The sequence below is a fragment of the Athene cunicularia genome (genome assembly GCF_003259725.1).
Source record: "Athene cunicularia isolate RWA chromosome 14 unlocalized genomic scaffold, athCun1 chr14_part2, whole genome shotgun sequence".
In the NCBI taxonomy this organism is placed as follows: domain Eukaryota; kingdom Metazoa; phylum Chordata; class Aves; order Strigiformes; family Strigidae; genus Athene; species Athene cunicularia.
Window position 1 is genome coordinate 1,180,996 of NW_020799119.1, and position 25,255 is coordinate 1,206,250.

Consider the following 25,255-nt stretch of genomic DNA (forward strand, 5'->3'; position numbering starts at 1 on the left):
CCGCTCCCGGTCCTCGTTCCTCTCCTTCTCCCCTCCCCGCCTCCTGGGTCGCCGCGGGCCTCGCGGGAGGGCCCCGCGCCTGCCCCCGGGGTCGGCGAGCGCCCCGAGCCCGGCCCGCGGGCGGGAGGAAGCGGGGCTGGGGCCGAGGCTGGAGTAGCCGCCCCGCGGCCTCTCGCGGAGCCTGGCTCTTGGTTCCGGGTACGGGGCGTTGGCGTGGCTTCGCCGGGCCGTCGCCCACCGTGGGGGCCGGCGTTGTTGCCCTGGGGACGCCACCTGTTACTCCGCGACCGGTTTCTGTCGTAGTGGAACCCAACGCGTGAGGACGATCGCCAGGGCCGCGGTAGGGCGCCGTTTCGAACGCAGTTGTTTACGTTAGTCTGACAGCGTAAAGCTGTAGTTCTGTGAGCGCTGATTGATGGACGATGGAGTTGTAGCCGATACGCAGGAGCGATAATGGTAAATTTACGTTTGCACTGTAGGTTGTACAGTTTAATTAGTGTGCAAATTCCCATATGAAAAGACAGTTTTTTACAGTCTTTCACTGATGTCTATGTAACTAACCGGCAGGGATATGTTCCGTATCCTTGTGTGCGTGCTGCTCTGTTTCTGGGTCTCCTTTCTATTGGTTGCAAGCTGCCAGGCTTCACTCTGCAGCACTTAAAACTTTTTCATCAGTTGGAATTGGCTAAGGAGGATCTTCTGTGTGGGGACTGGCATATCCCGTTTCACTGTGCTCTCCTCTTCATGCTCAGTGTTTTTTTCATCAGGGTGTTACACCAAATCGCATTTGTTGACTGAAGGCAAGAATTATGTGGAGTAGCCCTACAGGGGAGGACATAAAATACTGCGTTGAAGGTTATGAAATAAAGCGATGTTTGATTACTAAAGAAATTAGTTTTGCTTTTCTGCCACTTGATAGAGCTCCATATGGCTGCTGCTCAGCATCAGAGATGACTTCTGTTTACTTGGACTCTTTTGAACAGGGAGTTTGCTTACCTTTGTGCTTCTGTCCTTTCTTGTTGCTTCTCTGTCCAGGTTTTTCTCTCTAAAATACTGCAGTTTCTCTTACTTTATACAGTTTAGGTCCATGCCTGTAAGAGAAACTTACAAAGAGGGAATGAATGAAGAACAAAGTTGACAACCATTTTTGTTAAAACTAAAATATTTTTTCATGGTAACTTATTTTTAATTCCCTCTTTTCCATCCTGCTTAATAATTCTCTGGTCAGAAGGGTGTACTGACTGGCAGTAGCTGATAGACGTGATTTGATTCAGCTGATCTTTTTGTAATTCAGATTATATAAAATGTGGGAAATCCATTATTTTTGAGATGCTGAGCAGTTTGTTAATATTTGTGTGATAGAATTAATTATGTTAATGAGTTCTGTGATTACTATAAATGCAAAAGTCGGGGGGGGGGTGGTGTCAAGCATAGAGCACAACTTTGAAAGGAATATTCCAGCATTCTGCTGCTCAAAGATTTAATTTTTGTATTTGTGTGTGTGACCAATTCATAAAACATTCTACTATTTTATGAAGATGTGATACCAAGGAGAGACTTGCACTTTTAAGAAGGAAACAACTTTAGTGCTGCTTTAGTTACAGGTGAGAGTGTGGTCTTACTTATTTGCTATTAATGCCTTCATTATAAGCATATTTGGTATCATATCAAGAAATGCTCTACCTCTCAAAAGGAAGAGTTTGGAAGAACAGTTATTTACATTTTCAGGCTTGAGAGGTTTTCCCTACATACCTACCTAATTAATATTCTCTTGGTTTTTAGCATAAGGCTATGACTAGTCTTTATCACTCATGCATAGGCTTTTAACTGTGATAAGTTTTCTGTAAATCTCTTGCCAAAACTGATTGCTGGAATAGAAAACAGTAAAAGATAGAGTTGTTGAGAAGGTGCTCAAGGGTGAAAGAATGGAAGAAGCTTAAGAGGAGCAACTTTATATGCATTCATATTTCTAACATAAGAAGTGCTGGTAGCTAGTGGAAAGGAGATGATCCAGAGAATAACCTGGATATAATAGCAATGTTCGACTAAACAATGACTCCACTGTCTGGGCAGACTTTTTTTTTAAAAAGCAGATTAGTCTTTGGGTTATTGTTCTATTACTTACAGTGCTAGAAGTAGTGTCTGTTTCATATAGCTCTTGAAATTCTGTAAGCAGATTACTGTAGTTTGATTTTGTAAGACACCCTGCAGACTCGGGCTCATTTCACTTCCCTAAAGCAGATCAATTGGAAGGCAGCACTGCAGGAAAAACTTGGGAAGGGATGCCGACTGTTGAAGTACTTGAATGAGTTTTGGTACAGAAGGTATGAAACCAGGGGTGCAGTCACTTTGGACTGAAAAAAGTAATAAACAAAGTAATAAAAATAGGTTTGATCTATAAAGATGTGAAGTATTTTAGTGATCCTTGTTTTTTAACAGTAAACTTGTATTTTATCCAATTCTTGTTTCCTAGAAAAGCTCTATGGATTGCTTTAGAACTGACACAGTTTACGGCATCAGAAAATGTGCAAGTGAGAGATTACTTTTTAATATGGAAAGATAAAAACTTGTTTCAGGAAACACTGTTTGAAAGATAAAATCCTTCTCCAAGTTCCTTATATTGGAGCTTCCTGAAGAATTTGTACGAAGCCAAGGAATCATTGTTTTTGTAGTATTTCAAATGGGAAAGCTTTTTTTTGCAGGTGGCCAAGTTAGATTATGTATATGTAATAAAGAAGCAAAAAAGGGGAAGGAGATTATTTTTCTCCCTTCCCACTTCCCATTCTGACATCTTAGTTGCAGGTAAGCTTGTGGAAAGTTAGAGGTCTAACTAAAGTATATGAGACGACTGAACACAACATGCCCAAAGGTATATGTTTGGTCTAGAACCTTATTTTTCACGTCTTACGGATTCTACTCAACAGTGCTGTAGGAAATAACTAGTTTGTTGTGTGATTAAATACTGAAGTTGAGACTTGCTTTCTGCTTTAAAAGACAAGCTGTAAATACTTCACCTGGCAAATACTCTGTAATTCTTTATGGTGAAAAATTGCAAGGATTAACTTGCTTAGCACATTCTTCTGAAAAGAAAGTATTAAATTTGGTGGTCAGTTCTTCAGTAATCCTGCAGGAATTTAATTTACAGTTCTTGACTGTGCTGTCCAGCCTTTGTACGCTCCACCTGTGTACTGCCACCTCTGTGTGGCTCCCTCTCTGCTCTTCTCCCAGAAGTCGTCTTTTTGCCTCCTAGAGCTGCTAGTGAGGAGCCTTGTACAGGGCATCCGTTTGTGTTTAGCATCAGCCCCCATCCATGCTGCGCAGCACCGCTTGCTGCTGGTGTGCTTCATGAGATAACTGATGGTGTAGAATGTGATCTAGACTCCTGCGATTACAGATGGCTTTTGTTTTCATGTGAGCTGGCCCGGATCTGTTTGTGTGAAATGAATTCTCAATGGCTTGTTTACACATATAGCTATTTGGGCCATAGGCTGGCTTTAGGTTCTTCGAGATTTTTGTGGCTTCCTGTTTCTGGTCTGTTTTGAGGCTTAGGGGTGGGGGGAGGGAGGTGGTGCAGGGAGGCCCTAAATAGTCTCTGCCCCTAAAGGTGCTTGGAATTTAAGTGATTTGCTTAGCAGTAGGGGAGGTTAGGGGGTAACTGGCTGATGTGCATGTTCTTACAAATCCTTTCATTAGCTTTAATCTGTACCTGAATTTGGAATTAGAATCCTAGAAATTAGTGTCAGGAAATACCACCATATATTTAAGGTAGAAAAAATCATTTGCATTAACTGAAAAGTTTGGGTCAACATTGCTCTGTATGTGAGAAGTTAACTTCTGTAGAAACAAAATCAGTCTTGTGGATAAAACACCTTTATTCCCTAAATGAAGAGTCAAAACAATCTAACAGTGTAGGGGTGTTCTCTGTGCTTCCAAATCCTTGAGCCTGTTGTATTTTTGCTGATATAACATGAATCTGGTTTCCTCATTACTCACTTACAGATAAACTGTGTCGTAGATTTACTGCAGAAAGTGAGGAACTGGTGGTATGTGATCAGTTCAGTTACGGAGGAGGTAGTGTGTCACAGATGAGCTTTGTTTCTGGTGTTTTGAGATTATTTGATAGGAACAATACAGTAAGTCTCCCCAGACTTTAAAACACTTCTTTGTATACCACGAACTTTGTGAGGATGTACATCCAGAAAGCTTAAGAAGACAAATCAGTTCATTTTGATTCTTCTTCAAAGTTAATCTGCTTGATTATGTTTGGAAGATAGGACTTGTTACCTAGATACTAGACCCTTCTTTATCAATCTGCTTGTGCCTTACAGTAATACAAAGGAAAGTCCCTGAAAAAAACAATTTTGCTAATCAAATTATCATAGGGTATTAGAGCATGGCATTATGTCAGGCTTAGCCAGGGCTTTATTTATATTTCCTCTGAAATAACTATCTTATAATGATTTATTCCAAGTATTTTCACCATTACCTTCATATTACTGTAATTTTTCTTTAAATTGTGTTAGGGCTGTTAGTATGTCAAGCAGACTACATCATCATGAATTCTTTTCATACTTCTGTTTTGCACTATGTGAAGGTCCTGGCCAGTTTAGGTGGAATAGTGTCTTTGAAGAATTATCTGCTCCAAGCTTTCCCCTTCCCTTAACACTTACAGTCTTGAAAGGTATTGCCAGGACATTACTTTTAAAGAAGTTGTCTTTTAAATGATGGCCATTTCTATCAAGATACTTTTAAGGCATTTTTTGGGGAACAGTTTTATGCAGTGCTTCAGTGAATGTGAATGCACCTTGCAGCATTTTGAGAGGTTTCAAATGACACTCTGCCTGAAGGTGAGCATAATAGTTTTGGTGGGCCAGAGCCTAGACTTCAATCAGTTAGCATGGCAGTCTGTTTAAACAACAAAAAAGTCCTCCTTTTATACAACAGAATGCTTTTGAAATTTGCATGGTTTATTCATAAAAATGGTCTATTAACGGATTTTTCATGTGGCAACTTCTGAGATCAAAAATTTTCACTCCAGATAGATGTATGACTTCAGATTCTTTTGCAAAACAAAATTGTGTTATAATAGCTTTTATAATTGAAATACGAGATTTTAATCTGTTCTTTTAAATGTAGTAATCAGTAACCATTTATGAACCTTGATCAAAGTATAGATTTTGACAAATTGCTTGGCTTCAGACTGTTTTGCTGACTGTAATGGTCGGTTTCTTCAGGATGTGGAGTTGATGGGCAATTTATTGGGTTATGAGCTAGATCTTAAGTTCTCTATGGTAATCTTTGCATACCATTTGATGATGAGGTTTGAGAGTGCTGATGCAGCTCTATACAGCATAAATGCAAGCCACTTCTACAGAAGATTTATGTTTGATGTTAATGCTTTTCTAATATCTACAAATAATTAATACTTGGAGTAGGGTTTGTTGACTGCAGTTTGAAGAAAATGACTTGCTGTGATCTTCAAAGAACATCTCTGTAGAAAAAAAAAATCCTGTTGTCCTGGGGAAATATTTTTGGCACCTTTGTAACCTACTACTGTTTTTAATAAGTGCCTCATTTGTTTTTTGGAGAGGAGTGTTTGTTCCTAGAAATGCCTGTTGAATTTATTTGTTATTATATTGCATTAGACATTTGAATTATCTGCCTTAAGAAAGGTTGAACGAGATCTGTCATTTCAATACAAGCTTCACTTCTTGTAATATGTTGAAGATTAACCAGCTTGTTTAATTAACTGCCTTGTATAGTACCTAAAACTATGAGATTTTAAAAAAATGCCTTAATAGTGCCCCTTTTGATCAAATTTTATTATGTTTTTTCGTGCTACATTTTGCACTCTGCTGCACAGAGATAAGTCATTAAAGGATGACTTAATGTTTTCATCCCAGAGAAGAATAAGTATTTTCCCATGTAATATTCAGTTACTTTTTTTTTAAATAGATTCCTTCTTTTCAATGAATGAATGTTGAGTGTTGTTCTTTAAAGCCTGTGGCAATTTTTTCCTTGGATTTCAAAATCTGAAGCCATACTTCTAAGTCGGATTTCCTTGTTGTCCTAGTCTAGTGGTATTCCTTCCTGATAGGGGAGATGTCTGCTATCGGGCTGTGAGCAGCGTACATGTTCCTAAACACCTCCTAAGTACTATGATGTTTTGATTTTTTGAATACGTCTGTATGTACTTGTGTCAGAGTTCCTGTTAGGTGCGTGAAGTTTACTAGCTGCTTACTGCATTCAGGAGTGCTGCTGAGGCTTGACTTAATCTGAGTTTTGTCCTGCCCATTACATGCTTGATTTTCTTACAATAAAACAGTCTGACACGATCTAGTGATGCTTTTTAAGGCATATGAATGGATTTTCTCTTTTTCTTTAGGCAAATCTTTTAATTCCTTAAAGGTAACAGTAATGTTGGCAAATAGATGTATTATTAAGTTCTTTAAATTGTCTGACAAACTTCTAAGCATATAGGCATACAGTGGAGTTTCATAAATTATTCAGTGTATTGTTTCTCTCTATATACACACATGTACAATTGGTTAATAGAAAGAGGATGCTGTTGGTCGCTTAGCAGAAAGTCTGACAGTCTGTTTTTAGACAAAAGTCCAGAGCATAAATAGACATGAGCATATAAGGTATGAGAATTGATGTTTACCCCAGTTTATGAAGGCACACCATCTATTACTGTCTGGGTTGCCTTCATTCATGGCAGTCACTGTGGCGCAGCAGCGTACAGAGTTTGTGAAAGGAAGACTGGTGTTGAATATTGATGGGGATTACATGATAACCATTTACACTTCTTGCAAACCACTCCTGGGTGGGATTGGTGGGTGATGGGAAGTGCCACCTGTACTGTGCTCTCCACACTGGGAGGTGAGGCTTCTCCTTGGGTTTTGTTATTTTGAGTCAGTGTTTCTTTGTATGTTACCTTACCTTTCTGATAGCTGAATTGCCCTGCTTTTGCCTGTGTTCTCTTTTTAGGTTCTGTGAGGAATAGTTTGAGGACAGGCTCATATTAGTATCTGACCTGATGAGTTGCTTTTTTTCTCTTTTTGAATATGCTGGAACTTCCAGGGTGTCTTGCACTCTAGCCTTTGAAGTGGAGGCTGTCACAGATAGGTATTGGAGAACCTGGAGAAGGTAAATATTTGCATTGTGGGATATGAGGGGGGAGGATGCCAGTGGGAAAGCTGTGCATAGTATCTGTCCATTGCCATTTCTTACGCTCTTTTTCAGATACAAGATGTGTGTCAGATGCAGTTGCTGCATGTTTGTCAACCCCCTGAAACACCAGTGCGCCCTGAAAAGCATATGTTATGTATAACTGCCTAGTCATTAATTTTTTCGCTTTGCATTTTGCAGATAAATCCTTAGGAGACCCCAGGTTGTCAATGTTTAAATTATAAGCAATACAAAATAAATTTCAATTTCAGAATTTTTGGCTTGTATGACAGTATGAAAATAATTTGCAAAACCTCTCAGGCCAAGCCTATCTAACTCAGTCTTTAGCAGAATCTCAGTATTGGTAAATAATAGCAAGTCAGTTTTAACTCTAAAACTACAGAACACCTGTCCAATGAAAGTGCAGACCTTCTCTCAATGTGAAGTGCTTTATTCCTCCTTAATTGCACAGATAAATAGATGAACTCGATATTTTCACTTGAAGACAAGTGCATTAATTTGTACATTGAATCTTAGATTCATAGATTTTGTAAGATCTTCCTGTTTCTTATCAGAGGGCTATGTTTGGCAGAGATGTGATGGGATACTGAAAGCTGTGGAGGGTATCTTATACTATCATGTAGTATCTGTTTTGAAAGCCTTGCAAATCCCATTTGCAAGTGAAAAGATTAATTCATAGATATCCTAGAGTGCTGCTATGTTGCTTTTGGAATCCTGTAATTTCTTAAACAGACTGTGCTGATGTAGGACATACATGTTTGTGTTGGTTTGTCTTCATGATAGTCTGTGAGCTTATTTCACCTAACATTTATGACATACACCACTCAGTAATTCTTATATCCAGTAAGACTCTTATTGAATTTCAGGTGATCCTAATTTTTAGAGTTCTGTATTATCTGATACCACAAGGGTAGAACAGTCAGATTCTTTAATAAACACAGATTTTAAGGAGCTTATTCTAGTCAGATGATTAGATGTTTTTTCAGGAGTTCAGTGTCTTGATTTGTTTTGGTTTTCTCCTTAGTATTTGCACAGTATTTGTGGCAGTAAGACTGCTTCTCCTAGTTGATGCTTTCTAGCTCCATATATTCGGGTATGGTCTAGTTTAAATTCTTTGTCCACTTGTTTCCCACCATTACTCCTACATTCTTGGACCATATTTGAATTTGTAGTAATGTTTTGGTAGATACAAAAGTAAGGTCTCACTGTTTGATTTACCAAAAGCTGTATATTGCTTTGAGATATGCTTTTTTGTCAAATGGTGTGTGGGGGTTTTTTTGGTCTTTAAATTTATATAATAATTTTTCTTTCAACCTTTCTGGTTTGAGAGCAAATCCAGGTGTGAACTGGAAGAGGTTCGTGTTTAAGATGACTGTTAATTATAAGTTGGTTAATAATTTAACCAGTTTTGCTTAGAATATGTCCTGGATTAATTTTCCTCAACAGTATTCTGCATTTCAGATGTTATATAATGCCAAGTCAAAGGTTTTATGGATGTCTGCGTTATTTCATTTAGTAGACCTGTAATAGTTTACCCTAAAAAACATTTATAGAGGGTTTTGCCAGTGTTCTAGTTTATACAGTCTTATCAACATTGTTTATAATCAAAACAAATGTACCAGTTGAGGTGTAGAACTCATGATGCTTTGTGTAAATAATATTTTCTGTTAGCAAGGTCTGCTTCCAAAAAAATTGTCCTTATAGGTAAGTGGATGGAAGAGCTTTTCTGATCATGTCTGCCCTATTAATGCGGCTAGAGATTCAGTAATAAAAAATTCAGCAGCTAGACTCGGTGTTATCAGACAGGTGATAGGTAGTCACACTGACTTTCTTTGTAACCCAAACGAGATCTTGTTAGAGCTTCAGTGGTAGCAAAGATCTTTTGCGTTGGTTCAGTTTTTCTCTTAAGGTTTGTTTCTACTGTTTGCAGGCAAGAGGGAAACAAACAATAATTGGGACTTACTTCACATGGCATGTAAATAAAAGGAAGCCTGTTTCTAGTGATTTAGTGAAAATTAGTTAATGAAGATTTTGCTGTGTCTGTTGGTTTATAATTCTGCTTACCTTCAGTGGGTTTGTTATTTTCTTCCTTATTAGGTTTTCAAACTCATAGTACGTTGCAATAAGAAGGAAACAATTTCTGTATGGAAGTGAATTAGGAACACCACCCTTAAGAGCTTGAGAAAGTGGCTGGTATTAGAGACTATTTTTTAAAAGCAGAGATAAAATGATTAGATCAGTGGTTATCAGTGTGGTCCATGGTGATCCATGATGTGCAATAGGTAAATCAGTCACTCTGTGAGGGCTTGTGCTTTCAGTGGCTTGTCAGCTGAGAAATGTTGGTAATTGCTGGAAGGAGAGCATCCTCGAGCTTCTGAGGACTGCAGATGCAGTTTATAAGGTTTTTAAATCCTTCAGTGATTGCCTTCATGTCTCACTGAAGTCTGTATCTAGCATAAGCAGAATCTTAAATCTGATTTTTGCAGAAGAGTGGCTGTGTGAGGTTAGACTGGATGAGCTAGCCTGTATTGTGTCTGGCATATATGAAGACATGTATGGTCTCTGCAGACATGTGTTTTGGAGTCTTTCAAAACAAAACTGAAGGTAAATAATACAGGACACAAAATACTAAACAATAATGAGTGTGGAAAGACAAGTGTAGGAGTGACCTTTTATATAAATGTTCAGGTGCAACATACCTACTTGCATAGTTCTGTCATTTCTGAGGTAATTGATACTTTAAATGTCTTGCCTCTTCCTCTGTCCTTCTTGTTTTTAATCTTGACTTTCCTTTGAGAAAGTCAGGGGACTAATTGACGTTATGCCTTGTCTAGAAATAACCTTCTTTTCCTACAAAGTCCTTTACTCCTGTCTCCGTTCCCCTTAGGACTTCTCTATACTCGATATTCATAGTGACTTAGTTTCAGATACTGTGCAAGGAAGTATACTGTGTCCAAACCTTTCTCCCCCTTTCAGTGCTCTCCGGTGCTTTTGTGGTGTTTTTTTTTCCTTGTTTGTTTGTTTTTTCAAGGTGATCTTGCTAGCTGCAGAATCTAATCAGATCCCCCACAATGCTGCTGCGTTATTTACCTGTAAACCTTCAGCTGTTCTGGAATAGCTTCACTGGAGCCAGTTCATTGTAACAACCCCAATATTTAGTCTGTCTGCACGTGGTTTTTATTTACTATATTTCAATTAATGGGATGTTTCTTAAATTGGCATCACTTCAGTTGTTGAGCAGTCATGCCTGTGTCAGCCTTCCTGCACTCTTGATAGGGAAGAGTGCAACCTGTTTTTTAATTCTATCTACTCTGTATCTTCATAGGGGCTGCTGTTTGAGTAGCTGTCTGAAGGAAAGGGGATTCAGCATGAGGATGTTAGGGACAGTAATTAGTCCGGGAAAGGTTGGCTAAAATAGCTGCATAGAAGGCATGAAAGGAACTGTGACCTACAGCACACATAATTTTATGTGTATGTGCTGGTTTCATAATAATAGCATCGATATACTTTCTTCTCTTCAAAGGGAAGAATGCTGCATAACTGATTCTGAGTAGGGCCATGTGCTGCTCTCTGGGGGAGTTCATTCTCTCATCTGTCTCAAAGTCTTCCCCATGCCTCGTCCCCTCCTTTTGTCCTCACAAAAGTGGTACAAAATATAGCAACTAGCTATCATTATAGGCAGATTCCTCATCAGTCTGTGCTGTATCTCAAAGGTCTGATGAAAGAAGCTGTTACCTGTTTGTGATCTGCTGCTCCATTGGTGTAGTCATAGCTCTCGGAAGAAGCCCTAAAATAGAGATCCTGGAGCAAGTTGGCACTCAGGTTGAGAAGGGAATTTTCCCTCTGCTTCTTGAAAGATACTGTTTAGCGCAGTTGCTTAATAATAGATAATTTTCACTTGTGGGAATTGATATTTATGTATCAGTTATGGAGAGTGGAGAAAATGGAGAGTTTTATTTATACTCTTTTTGACCTTGTTACCTTTGTCTCAATTTAGAAAGTGTATGTTGGCGTGCTTAGAAATACGTTTGTCATTGTTTCGTAATGCCACTAAATGTGTAAGTAAAGTGTATTTCTGAATTTTATCTTATTTTTGAAAGAAGTTTAGCTGTTAAAGGCTGCTTTTCCCTACTGCATAGAGCACAGCCAAGTGAGTAATTACTAATTTGGGAACTAGGTGCTTTAAGCCCATATGCATGATTGATTGCATGTGAGTCCAATTCCCTTCTAAAGTGGTTTCTGATAGAAATGCAAAAAATTGTTCTGAATCAATTTGAAATTCATAAGATTAAAAAATTATTCTTGTCAGAAGTAATATTTATTTGAATATCAACATGAGGTATGTTACAGACTAGGTCAGACTTGTATAATACATCTGGTTTGAGCTTAGGATATTTTTATTAAATCATAGTTTTGTTCTGCTGGATGTATGTTAGAATACTGAGATTAAAAAATGATGTTCAGACATGGTGTTACTTTTCTTAAATATTCCCTCTGTTTGCATGCCATTTCAGTTTTTATTGTCACAAATAGTTCAACAGGCTGTCCTGTTGTCTGTGTTTTCTGGCCAAGTAAAACCCTTCAAGCAGACACCTGACAGACTAATGGAGGTGTATTACCAACAGAGAAGGAAAGCAGCTTGACAAGTTTCCTTAGTCTTGGGAGTACTTGCTGTTTTCTGGGCTGTATCTGGGTCTTTCTTTTGGAACTGGGATGTCTTCATGTGATTGTATGTACAATTTAAATAGTGTAATCTCCCTTGTTTTAAAAGAACATGGACTAGAACGTTCTTCAAAAAAAAGTATTAGATATTGGTGATTTATTAAAGCCTTCACTGATCTGCCTTTTGTATGTTCTCTTCTTCCTGTCCTTCCCTAATGTGTATTAAAGGGAAATACTATTGGAGAAAGTGAGATTCCAAGTAAAAGTTCAGGAATGTATCCTTGGTCTTCATTAAAGTTTTCAGGCTTGGCTTGTTCATTTACAGTTCATAGTTACTTGGATCGCTAATGTTAGTTGTGAATACAGGTGTTCATTGCATAACTAGGTAATTATTCTAGTTTCAGGAAAACTACTACTTGTGAAGATTGAAGAGATGGCTCTCTCTTAAGCACGAGATAAATGCAGGAGAATATAATTGAAATTTGATACCTTGGTGTTAGGGAACATTTTTTTGAGCCTGGAAAAAACCATTCTTGAATTAAAGTGTTCAGACTTTTGACTTACAGCTATGTGTATGTGAGCAGCATGACCTAGAGTTGTTTAACAGTCAAAAGCTGCCATTTCCAGAATAAATCCTAACATACCCTCCTAAAGACATTTTAATAACCCTTTCAAATAGGACTTTGAGATACTTGTATGGAAATAAACTGCAGATGTGTGTGGTAATTATTTGAAGGTGTGGGAGTAATGGTTTCACTTCTCTTTTCAGTATGATGCTGTTCCAATCCAGTCTAGTGTGGTGTTATGCTCCTGTTCATCCCCATCAATGGTGAGGAACCAGGCAGATTCCAGCACTCCATCTGTCATTTCCACCTGTGGCAGCAGACAGGGATCTAACATGGAGGGCACTGCGGCTGAATCAAGATCTAGTTCAAACTCCTTGCAGCAACATACAGGACAGCAGCCTCCACAGCCTCGAAAGAAACGACCTGATGACTTCAAATTTGGGAAAATTCTGGGTGAAGGATCTTTTTCAACGGTAACTTTACTTTTTATGGGAAGTGCCAAATTTATTGTGCAAGTAATATTGCTGAGATTTAAATCTGGAGAGAATAGCTTGAAGACGAAATGAGCGGGACATAGTGGGTTTTAAGTATTAAAATTAAGTGTTGCACTAAATGTGGGTGCTGATTTTTCAAGTACTGTTTAAACTCAGCAGAAGTTCCATTGTATCCTGATGACTTGATGCTTGGCTTTTTTGGAGACATTGCTTTCTAATGTGAGCTTCATAGCATAATGTGTTATGTTAAAATTTTATGATATAAAGGATTAGAACTGTGCTAAGAGTTTGTCGTGGTAAGAACTTCTACGCAATGTCCTGCCTGTGGCAGGAGGTACTGCCAGATGCTTAGGAATGGAAGTAAGAACAGTGATACTTCTTCAGTATTGTTTCTCAGCCTCTATTGTTATGGCCCTCAAGGACTCTGTGAGCCATAGTTAGTATCTTTGTATTCAGTAGCCTTAAATGGATTGTTTCTAACTTTTGCTTCCATGGCATCACACCAGAATGAATTACTAAAGTGTTAGCTTAAAGAACCCATGAAACAATACTTTATTTGATGCTTTTGTAGTTGCCCCATTGTAAGACAGTAAGTAATATTTCTGAGTCTTTTTCACAAGTCATTTGTATATACCTTTTGGTTGTTGACTGGTAAGTGCTGGATTTTTCTAGTTCTTCCTACACAATGTAGTGTGGTGTTCAGGAAGCAGGCCTCTAGTAGTCATCAGGACTAATTCTCACTGAAATGCATAGTTTGCAACTTGCAAGTTTCCCTAAAGAATCCAGCAGAGTTGCTGCCTCTTGGGTATACTAGAACACACTGCTTCAGTGGGACACTTAATTTCTCCTTGTGATCTCTGAAAGTTAGTACCATGTTCCTTGTAAATAGAGGAATTCATAGGGCCTTGCCCAGGCTCTCAATAAACTTCTGTCCCAGCATTCAGCTACCTATTCACTGGTAGGTGGGGTTTTTTTGTCCCAAGTTAGGTAGCTCAAATGCATTTGGGTGGGCAGCAGGAGAGAAACTGAATACCATGGAAATGTTAATCCCTACATAGCCTTATTCTTTTGAGTTTTACAAGCAGAATTTGACTTATCATAATCAGTTGAGCCTTAAGTAGTGCTAGAGAGCATGTTCAGGGGTAAGGTCTTCCTGCCTGTCCCTTCCGCTGTCAGCCTTCGCAGTTCTGGTCCATTATTGCAGTGCTGTGACTTTAGAAACTGATAATTACTTTTAGGGATGCCTTTCATAATGATCATACTCCACAGGAAATACTTGCTTTTGCTCTTTCTATGGCCATTGAACCAGGTTACAAACTGTTGCTGGAGGGGACCTAACAGTACTTGCTTGTTTTTTTTTTTAAAAAAAAGTAATGTCCAGTCCTCTCTTCAGCAACTGAATGTTTTAAGATTTAAATTTTAAAAAATTGGTTAAAAAACTTTAAGCTGAGGATAATGACTGTAGCCCTGCAGCCTATAAGACTGCATCCTTCCAGAAGGAAACTTGCTGCTCTACAGAATCACAGAAGGATTGAGGTTACAAGGGACCTCTGAAGGTGACCCAACCTCCCTGCTCAAGCAGGATCACCTAGAGTCAGTTGCCCAGGACCATGTCTGCTTTTGAATATCTCCAAGGATGCACATTCTTTAACCTCTCTGGGCAACCTGTGCCAGTGCTTGGTCACCCTCATGGCAGAAAGGCGTTTCCTGATGTTCAAATGGAACCTCCTGTGTTTCGTTTGCACCGCAGCTGAAAAGAGCCTGACTTCATCTTATTTACACTTGCCCTTCAGATATTTATATCCATTGGTAAGATTTCCCCTGAATCTTTTCTTCTGTAGGCTGAACAATCCCATCTCTCTAAGCCTTTCCTCAAATGAGAGATTCTCTACTCTGTTAGTAATCTTAGTGGTCCTTCTCTGGACTCTCCAGTAGCTACATGTCTCTTTTACTAAGGAGCTCAGAACTGGGCACAGTACTCCAAGTATGATCTTACTAGAGCTGAATAGAGGGAAAGGATCACCTCCATCAACATACTGGCAACATTCCTCCTAATGCAGCTCAGGATACCATTTGCCGCCTTTGCAGCAAGGGCACATTGGTGGCTCATGTTCAGATTGGTGTCTGCCAGGACATAAAAGGGAAAAAAAGTTCAAAACAGGGAACTGGATAAGATTTCTGCCTGCCCATTTCTCCAGTCTGTTGAGGTCCCTGTGGATGGTAGCACAACTCTCATGTATCAACACATATCAGCTTTTCATCTGTGGGGCATGTATCTTCGCATTGTTATCAAAACATCTTGTTAAAAAGCATATACTTTGTTCTTATTAAACATGGTGATAGATTCAGAGATCTGATTATATTCCCCAAGATCTTCACCAATATTCTGACTGGAAAAGTGTTCCTCTCAAAAAAGAAGGGGCCATGCCTCCAATGGCAGCTTCAGAATAAAAAAAAAAAAAAAAAATCGTTTAGTCGTCATAATGATATATTCCGTTTTCTTGGACTTATAAGCTACCACAAACTCTACCTGGTACCAGTGCTGTATTTCAAATTCAGCAGAGATCCACATGATCTGGCTTCAGGGATTTTTTTCTTCAGAGCATTGTGCAATGTTGTGGCACCTTTGGCTCATGCTTGATATCAACAGATACACAGATCCAGGGCCTTCTAGTTGCTGCACTGCTCTTTTAAAGCAGTAAAAATCTGCTTTGTAGACAGCTTCAAGTTCCTCTCAGAATAATATTGCTTATGGGCTGGCAGAATTACAGTTCCTGTGTTTGGGTAGGCATGTTGTCCTGCTCACCTCCTTCTGTATGGCTTGTAGATATTTCTTTTTTTCCACCCCCTTAGTTTTGTCTCCACTTATAAATTAGGCTTCTCTTAAAAACAAGAGAAGCTCTAGGGAAGTATGAGTGTCTGACTAAAACCAGTTCTTAAATGCAGACTTAATCCTTAATCTCCATCAGTCTAAAGTATTTGTTCAGGTTTAGAGTTGGGTTTGCCTGAGATCTCTGCCAATTATTTCTGCTTTGTATTCTCTGTTGAGGGTTCCTTGCTCTTATCTCACCTTCCTCCAGCTTGAGACGTTTAATTACATTTCTTGCCTTGCTGTTGTCTGAATTTGCAATTTACACATTTACATATTCTGTGAATGCTTTTGGGTTTGTGTTTGGTTTTTTTTTAAGCTACCTATATTAAGGTCTAATTCCTTTCTATGGAACTTATATTCCTTATTGATACTACTTCTTTCCATAGGGTGGGTAAGATTCAGGCCCTGCATAGCAGAGACATGGTATTAATATGCACTTCTTGCGTGTGGGTTGTTTTTTTTTTTTTGTTCTGATTCCGCTGGGTTTTTGGGGGGATTATTAGTTAGGAAATTAGGATATATGGTATACTCAGGTTTGTTCAGTGAGGAAGAGACTTCAGAGTACCCAAGTACTCATGCTAGGAGGTAAATATTCAACACTGTGTAACAGCCATTCAATATCAATATAAGTATGTGGGCAATACATCTGAAATCTGATGGTAAAAAATTTGAGACCATGCAGGACTGGAGGAGAGTCAGTCTTTGGAGCTATACAGCTTAATTCAAGTTTGGGAGTTCTTAGCCAAGATACATTTTCATCTGTGTCAGTTGATCACTTCTGCCATCTGACTATGGACTCTTATATGTCTATAGGCAAGATTGCCTATTGGATTTTTTGATTTTTCTGATGGCACTGAATTATTTTATGAAAATTCACAACTATCAATTTCCAAAATGCAGAAAGTTAGCACTATATATCTGGGTATTTATTTAAGTACTGACTTTTAAAGTGACCTGCTTTGGTAGAAAGGGTAGACTTGATTGATGAAACCTTGGAAAAGATAAAAACATTCTCCTTTGATTGCACAGCTTTAAATAATGTTACCTGTGTACACAGAAGGGTCTCAAAATTCTTATGCAGAGATGCAGCTTGTAACAGACTAGTTGTTTCTTGTGGAAATTTTCATTGATCAAATACTGTGAACTTCAGTGTGTTTGCAGAAGATGAAATTTAGAAAATTAAAGGTGCCTCTAATGAACTGACATTTCAGTTTTCTAATACTGAAAGAGTGCAATTGTATGCACTTTTTTAATATGAAAAAGTGCCTTATTTAGAAGCTCTTTTTCCTAAACGCCTAACATTTAGTATCAGGTGTATGTAATACTACTTTGGAGTACTCTGTTATAACTGATTTGGCAAGGGGTTAGAATAAAATGAAAAGTGCATTAGAAGCAAGCCTGGTGCAGTGATTTTAAAAAAATAGAAAATTAGTATAATGAGATTCTAGCAAAATATTGGAATGGATCTAAACTTAAAATGAGAAAAGCATGAACTAGTTATCTGTTGTTACAACCTTATTGCTCAGGTTAATGCAAGGAGACTTCTGAGATTGTCTTAAGCAGCCTTTTATACAAGTTCTTTCTTGAAGATGAACTTTGTGTTCCTTCAAAAGCTTTTCTCTTTATAAATGTAGAACTGCTTGCCTGAAGCATTAACTCTTGCTTCTGCTAACTGGAAATCTTTTACTTCTTTCTTTAAATCTTTTTCCTAACAAACTGTAAATAGTTGAAAGCCCTGTCTCACTTCTTCCTTTTGATCTTTCAGATAAATTTTATCTTTCAACCTTTGTCATTTCTGTTAAGAAAAGTACTGTGACAGATCTTTGTAAATATTTGTCAGTGCACTTGTTGCTCTTTTCCCCTTTAAGAAGATTTGGCAATTTACTGTGACTTATGTTACAATCTTAAGAATTATTGAGGGGAAAAAAAAGGATAAATCAGTGGTTATCCAGTCAGGTGTGTAAGTCTTTTAGAAAACCAAGCATTGTACTGTTGAACTGAATTTCTGCAGAGTCTTGCTGAAGCCAGCATAATATGAACATATGCTTAAATGTTTTGCTGATTACGGTTGTGATAGCTTATTTTGGACAATCAGTATTCTAAATATGTACCGGAAGATCAAAAATCAATGTTAGTGTATGTCTAATGAATGGTTTCAATACACTTTCTCTTCTCTGGCAACAGGTTGTCTTGGCTCGGGAACTGGCAAGTTCTAGAGAATATGCCAGTAAGTATTGACTTCTTCAACATGAACTTTTAAAAAATGCAATATCAATGTAGTCCTGTTACAAAACACCTGTTCAAAAGACAGAATTAGTAATTTTATGATAACTTTAACCAAAAAAACCCCAAACAAATTACTTAAATGGACTCCATTTGGTTGTACCTCCTTCATTTTCACTGTCTTTTTTCATTAAGTTAAAATTCTAGAAAAACGTCATATCATAAAAGAAAATAAGGTGCCATACGTGACACGAGAGAGAGATGTAATGTCCCGTCTGGATCACCCTTTTTTTGTGAAACTCTACTTCACCTTTCAGGATGATGAAAAGCTATGTATCCTTTGCATTTTAAAGCTTGCTGTAACACATGTTTAAGAGTACAGATCCCCAGCTTTGGTTCCTTTGAAACATTGTCTAACAGAAATGATGAAAACCTGAGATATTTAAAATACCGTAATGTTTGCAATGCAATTTTTCAGTCATACTTTTAATCTAAATTAAGCAAATAGAATGAGTATGACCCCTCAAAGAGAAGAGTGGGTGGCTTCTGGGACAGGGGAGATGAATAAAATAATACCTTATGTTGTACTTGTGGTCAGTGCTGAAAAGCAACTTGCAAGAATCTTAAGTGTAAAATAATTTTTAAAAAATAAATAAAAATTGGAGGGGTGTATGAAATGGTTTAGAAATGTTTTATGTTTCTGATTTATACAGTAAATGCCACAATTTCTGTGTTTCAAATAGGGTTAGCCAGCTATAGTACTATTTTTTAATTTGAACAATTAAATCTATTACACTTTTTTCTTATGTAAAAGTCCTTACAGAGTCATCTGAATGATAGAAAGCTGAAACTCTTGTCTGGGCCACTGTTTCACAAGTATTCTCTCTAACAGTAATTGCAAAGTGCAGTTTCATCTTGAAAACTGATCTGTGGTTAGCTTTTTTGCTCTTGTTTGTGAATTCCCTCCTAAACGTCCTGCTTCCAATTGGCTGTGCCAAGAGTGAAGGGATAGACCGTCCCATTTCTAGGGTCAGGAGGTAGCTGTGCTTTTCAGAGGCTGCTGGCAGTGCCGGCAGGCCCCGTAGCGTGTGTCTGTACACACGTACACGTGTGCACTAAAACAGAACTCACAGGGGCTCTCGTTTGTAATGTCAACACTTGCCCACTGAACGCTGGGCTGACTCTGGAACATTCCAGATGATGGGGCGATTTTAAACTTAGCTTGAATGCTAGTTATGACTGTAAATACTTCTTTTTGAGGGCGATTATGTATACAGTTTAAATGAATTATTCAGGTGACTGTCTTGAAAAACTACAAATTTAACCCTTTATGTAGTCTGCTATGCTAAGAAAGTGGGACCTGTGTCCTGGGTGGTTAATGTATTTAAGAAATTGTTTTGGGTTGCTATGTAAACTTACAAATTAACCAATTTCTTCCCTGTTGTTCATATATAAGGTTTTTAGTAGTATTTCTGGTCTTTGGAATGAGGTGTGGGGAATTTTGTTCTAGAATGATTTAGTGATAAACCTTAACTATACTTACATTCAGATTTTGGGCTTAGCTATGCCAAAAATGGAGAGCTGCTAAAGTATATACGCAAAATTGGCTCTTTTGATGAGACCTGTACCAGGTTTTATACTGCTGAAATTGTATCAGCCCTGGAATATTTGCATGGGAAAGGAATAATTCACAGGTAATAAGAAGCTGAGACCAATATGCATTTGATTATGCACAAGGTGTTGTTTCTATAAATGTTCTTTGTGAGGTCTAAAGCAAAGTGGATTTTGTGGGAAGCTAATGAGAGCATAATAGCGTTTCATTAGCATTAGTACTGTTGTTAACACAGGGAGCTAAACAAAGAAAACTTTAGGAGGAGAGATCATCTCTGTTATTAGACCAACTATTCTAGAAGGAAAAAGTAAGCAAACTTTTTGGCCTGGAATGAACATTACCAAAAGCTTGTATTTGTCAAGCTTGATTGTTGGTCTAAAACCAGAAACTGACTTTTTAACTACTTTTTTTTCTGTGGTGTTATGTAACCAGAATTCTGATGGTGTGTGGATTAGTGTGCAGCATGTCATCAAGAAAAGTAAAATTAATATATTTCAGTTGTCACTGAGCGAACAACTTCCACAAAGCTGAACAATAACTAGATAAATGATGAAATTTAGCAAAATTTTTAATCAGACCTTTGCAGTTCTTCTGGATGTAATGATATTGTCTGGATAAGAATGTTTTGTCATTCATATTTATTAAACAAATTAAAGCTGTGTGAGAAATCTGAGACACAGAACTTCTTTTTGGATAAGAAATATATTGTATGTGTAGGTTCCCAAGACATTGTTCATGAAACAGTAGATGCTAATTGGCCAAAAGCTGGCTGATTATAATTCTGATAGTATTATTTCTTCTTTCAGTTATATTTAAAAGGACGAAGTATTTTCCTAATACTTTTATGTGAAATGATTGGGAATAGAATCTAAGGGGACTGGATGTGGAGGGTACTAAAAGCATAAAATTTTCTATATTGGGGAAAAAAAGAGTTCAAGAATTCCCAGCTACACTTTGATTATATAGCCTACACGTTAGGCTGGGAGAATATAAAATGAATATAGCATGATTGTCAGTATTACTAAACCTATATTGGAAATCTTATATGAGCTGCTTTATATTTGCCTTCATATGAAGGCTACTATGAGAAGCTCAAAAGAAAACAGTGAAATTGTGCAATTAGAGAACTTAGTATAAATTTTATTTGATGAGAAGTCCATAGCTTTAGCAGTGCCTGACTGAAAGCTCTTGGGATTTTCTGCCGCCTAAAGAAATATAACATGAGATAGAACCACTTTAAGGTACAGGCTACTCTGGAAAAGTTACTACAGATATATCCCTCTATGTATTTAGATATATAGCTATATCCTAGATCCATAATACAATATTAATACATAATACAGGTATATGGTATAGAAACTGTGTATATATGTATAGAGTACAATATACATACATATGTGTATATGTAAAAAAAGCCCCCCCAGAACTGTTGAAGTCCGTTCCATTCATGTACTCTCTAATTCTCTCTGAGAATACTTACAGGAAAATTATCAGGATTTTTATGGCTTGTGTGTCATAATTCTTCCCAATTGCTTTCTGTGCTAGTCCACAGACTTTAAACTGTACAACTGCCCAACCCTTGCTTTTCAGTAATGGGGGGCTGTAATCTGGGGAAAATAATGCTGCACAGTGGTTGATGGAAACAGCTTTGAATTTGCACTGATTTTTCTTAGCAGTGAACCAAAACAACTCATTCTTCTAGATTTCTTTGAGCATCCAAAAATACGTCTTAGGAGGGAAATATGTTGTCTTTCCTTGTCAGCTGAGGAAACTTGGTGTAATTTAAATAATATAAGTGTAACACAGTGCTGCTGTTTATGTTGTTGTAATGAACCTCTTGACATCTCACTTTGTATTGCACTCTGTATTGCTGTGTATTGTGTGTGTAATAGGGTGAGGTCTGGTTTTATTCAGAACCAGAGGCAGTGTCCATACAAATGGTACACATACATTTGAAATACAGATTATACACAGATTTGTAGGTGACAAATATAAATGTCCCATTCTTAAAGCAGAGGTGATTTAAAGTTCTGGACATTTTGCTGGGGCTGGGGGGGTTGCCATTGGTTGACCTAACTCAAGTTTTGTGCTGAGAAAACAGGCCTAGAAGATCAATCTGTCAGATGTTATATAAATTAAGGTTTGAGAGTAAAGGGGTGTGTTGTTTTGTTTTAATTTTTGTTGAGCAAGTGAGATGCACAATAGCTTGGTTTTGAGATTGTTACTTCAGGTCTCTTCAGAAAAAATGTTAATGGGCCTTTCAAAATCTGGTTAGCAGTCTACATGTTGACAGCTACAAGTTAGAGGAAAGTTGACACGACAGTGTTCATGGAATATCTGCATCATTTATGATAGCATTATGTACATAAGTCACTAGACCATTCTGCAACTTTGTGTGCTGTTTAAATACAAAAATCTGCCTTTTCCAGGGACCTTAAGCCAGAGAACATCTTGCTAAATGAAGATATGCACATTCAAATAACAGACTTCGGAACAGCAAAAGTGTTATCTGCAGATAGCAGACAAGGTATGCCATTATTTACTGTGCTGTGTGACACTGGTAACTGTAGCAAGTGGTTCTTTGAAAATGTATGTTGTATTTATCAAATTGTAATCTTCAGATATCATTACCTCTTACCTAACAAAATCACTGAGATCTTGGAAGAGTTTTGACTGCCAGTGCTTAGATTGTCAAAAGAGGTAATGCTTGGCTAGTGGTATAGCCAGCTAGATCACCAGATATAGTGGGAAGTTAAACTACTTTAAATTACTTATCATTTGCAAGACAATACAAACAGGTAGTTACTATGTCTCAGCTGAAACAGCTTTTACTCTGTTATGTACTTAACCCCGGTGACTACCAGAGTTGCTTAAATGTGAGAGTTATAGAATTTGTGTCAGTTGCTTTGTATTAACCTGTGAATCAATGATGCTGCAATGCATGAAAAAGGCACTTGGCTGAACTGAATTTTATAAACTTAATTTTTTACTTGAATGTAGTAAGCTGGCATTGGTAGATTTTATACCTAACAGTGCCTAAATGCCTGGCTTCTTGAATCAAATAGATATCAGAGTAATTGATTTGACTTTTCCAAGCAGTTTTGGTGGATGTGTGGATAAATTACTATGGGTTCTTTGTAGCATCACATAACTTGCAACAGATTGCTTTTTTTATTTAATTGGGTAAGGGGAGGCGGGAGGTCAACTTCTCCATAAGTATGTCTTTGCTTATTTCTTTCAATTTTCTTACCAGCACGGGCAAACTCATTTGTAGGGACAGCCCAGTATGTTTCTCCAGAACTGCTGACAGAGAAATCTGCCTGTAAAAGGTGAGGACTCTATTGTATTTCAGAACTTCACTGTTTCTGTCAGGATACTGTCAAATGAAGGGGAGTGGATAAATCAAGCAAGCTTAGTATTTCAATGAAACAAGATGCTTGAGTACAAAGTTTTTTTTTAAGAAACTTTGAAATATTTTTTTCTTAAGTGTTGCTTCTTGTCTGAGTGCTGGTTTCCTCAGTTCATCTACTTTCTGGAGTTCTACAGACAGGATTAGGTGTTATTAGGAGATGTGTAATGTGAATTTAGGTTTCTCTTGCACATAAATCAGTAAACTTTGTTATCCAAATAACATAATCTTTTTTATTCTGTTTCATATGAGCTTGCTCTAATATGGTAACTCCTTCTGTAAAAGCATCAGAATATCACATTCTGTTGGTTAGGGAAAGGCTACAGCTTTCATTGACTTGTATTTAGATCAACTTGCAGTTACCTTTGCTAAGCTCTGTTTGGAGTTTGCAGGGGTTTAAAGCTCATCTCTATAGCTGGTGTGAGTGAAACCCATAAGAAATTTATCTCCTTTAAATTGATGGTTGATGTAACCTACAGAATGTATGCCTGCTTTATTACAATGCTGGAAGAATAATCAAAGTAATCACTGACAAATCATAGGGAAAAAAGGTCTCTTATATCAGTAATTGTGGTGGTTTGTGCTAGAGTTTCTTCAAATGCTACACCGTTAGACTTTGCATTTTGCTTCGAGTAAAGAGGTTTTGACTGGTTTGGCTGATGGAAGGACTTCATCAGGCTATCATTTCTTTTTAGAAGTTACATAATGGATCATTTTTTCAGAAAACTCCTAATTTGAGTAGTTTTGAGTCTTTGTTAGTATTTTAGTCTTTCATGAGGATTTCTAAGCTTTAATCAAATCTGTGTATGGTTTACCTTGAGGTAAAATAAGTTAAAAATACTTTTTCAAGCCAACACACTAAGACTTAAGACATTCCCTTATCCATGTGCTATATAGCCTGTCTTTTTGTCTTAAAAGCTTTAAGTGGAAAAGCTGTATTGTGACTCTTTACATAAAATATTTAGAGGAAAGGATTTTAATTTTGAAGGAGCATATATTGCACTAAGTTGGATGCATCTATCAGTTGTGGTAGTTGATAATAAGTATTCTTTCTAGTCTTATTACATACCCATTAATTATTTTCACTGAGCACATGTGCTTGTAGTCAGTAGTTGTGGAATGGGTTACTGTATGCTTTTTGTTTCCGAAACTTGTGTTGCTAGCTTACTCTTCTGTCAAGGAATGAAGTGAAAATAGTGTGGTAGTTATGCTAGGCAGGTTTGTCCCATGTGTTTGTGCTATGTTCTAACCAGCAGAAGCTTACATTTTTTTTTTTTAATTAGTTTTAAAGACTTTGCATAGGAAAATATGCTATATGTTTTTACCTCTTTTCTTTTGAAGCTCTGACCTCTGGGCTCTGGGATGTATAATATATCAACTTGTAGCTGGATTGCCTCCATTTAGAGCTGGGTAAGAGTTTTAAGCTAATTCTTTACATGTGGATTATAAATACATTGACTTGGTTTTGGCTTTTACCTTACTAGCAGTTCTGAAGTACAACTTCTCATGGTGCAGTGTTGGTGTTAATGTCATGCCTGCTTTTATTTGTCCTTTCTGATGTCATGAAGATGCTTAGACAACTAGAGTTCCTGAGAGAGATTCCTTAATTTATCCTAGGATTTCACATGTAATTTATACCATGAAGGTAACTATGCCTACATGAAGAGGCACCTCTGTACTGAGCCATTTGAACTTGTTATTATGCAAGTATCTGGTGTTTACAGGATCATAGATACTTGGAAGACTGTACCCCTTTACCCTAGAAAGATTTATGGGAATGTGACTTAACTTGTAGATCTCCCATTTAATATTTGTCCAGGTTATGCACTGTTAAGGTGAAAGAACCTTGGAGAACTAATAACAAGAGCTAATATTTTTCTCTTTTGCAGAAATGAATATCTTATATTCCAGAAGATAATAAAGTTGGAATATGACTTTCCAGAAAAATTTTTTCCCAAGGCAAAAGACCTTGTTGAAAAGCTATTGGTAAATATTTGCTGCTGTTAAATAATTTGATGACATTGGAATCATTCAGCTTATGTAGTTATTTTTTTCCTAAAGTTTCTATGCACTCTATTGCAAACCTTATAATAAGAATGACTGTGAACATTATTGACTGCGTAGGGGAGTGTCTTGAAAATCAACGTCCATTACTAAACCGCACTCAGATTATTTTTTAAAATCTGAATTCTAAAGCATGGACAAGGAATGTCTCTCAGTGAAATG

At 37.5% G+C, this 25,255-nt stretch overlaps 1 protein-coding gene across 4 annotated transcripts in view; it reads left to right on the plus strand.

Annotated features, from left to right (window-relative positions):
* Nucleotides 1-25,255, plus strand: part of PDPK1 (3-phosphoinositide dependent protein kinase 1) — a 39,441-nt gene that overhangs the window by 5,585 nt on the left and 8,601 nt on the right. Inside the window, exons 2-10 of one of the 4 annotated variants that reach the window (XM_026859386.1) lie at nucleotides 269-276; nucleotides 12,623-12,892; nucleotides 17,970-18,012; nucleotides 18,204-18,341; nucleotides 19,558-19,702; nucleotides 22,050-22,147; nucleotides 22,874-22,949; nucleotides 24,371-24,439; nucleotides 24,919-25,015. In XM_026859386.1, the coding sequence (XP_026715187.1) occupies nucleotides 12,680-12,892; nucleotides 17,970-18,012; nucleotides 18,204-18,341; nucleotides 19,558-19,702; nucleotides 22,050-22,147; nucleotides 22,874-22,949; nucleotides 24,371-24,439; nucleotides 24,919-25,015 (879 nt within the window). In that variant the 5' untranslated portion in view covers nucleotides 269-276; nucleotides 12,623-12,679. Of the gene's footprint in view, nucleotides 1-176; nucleotides 199-268; nucleotides 277-7,079; nucleotides 7,150-9,295; nucleotides 9,378-12,622; nucleotides 12,893-17,969; nucleotides 18,013-18,203; nucleotides 18,342-19,557; nucleotides 19,703-22,049; nucleotides 22,148-22,873; nucleotides 22,950-24,370; nucleotides 24,440-24,918; nucleotides 25,016-25,255 lie in introns of those variants that run through there. The other 3 variants (XM_026859387.1, XM_026859384.1, XM_026859385.1) reach the window with 3 other exon arrangements.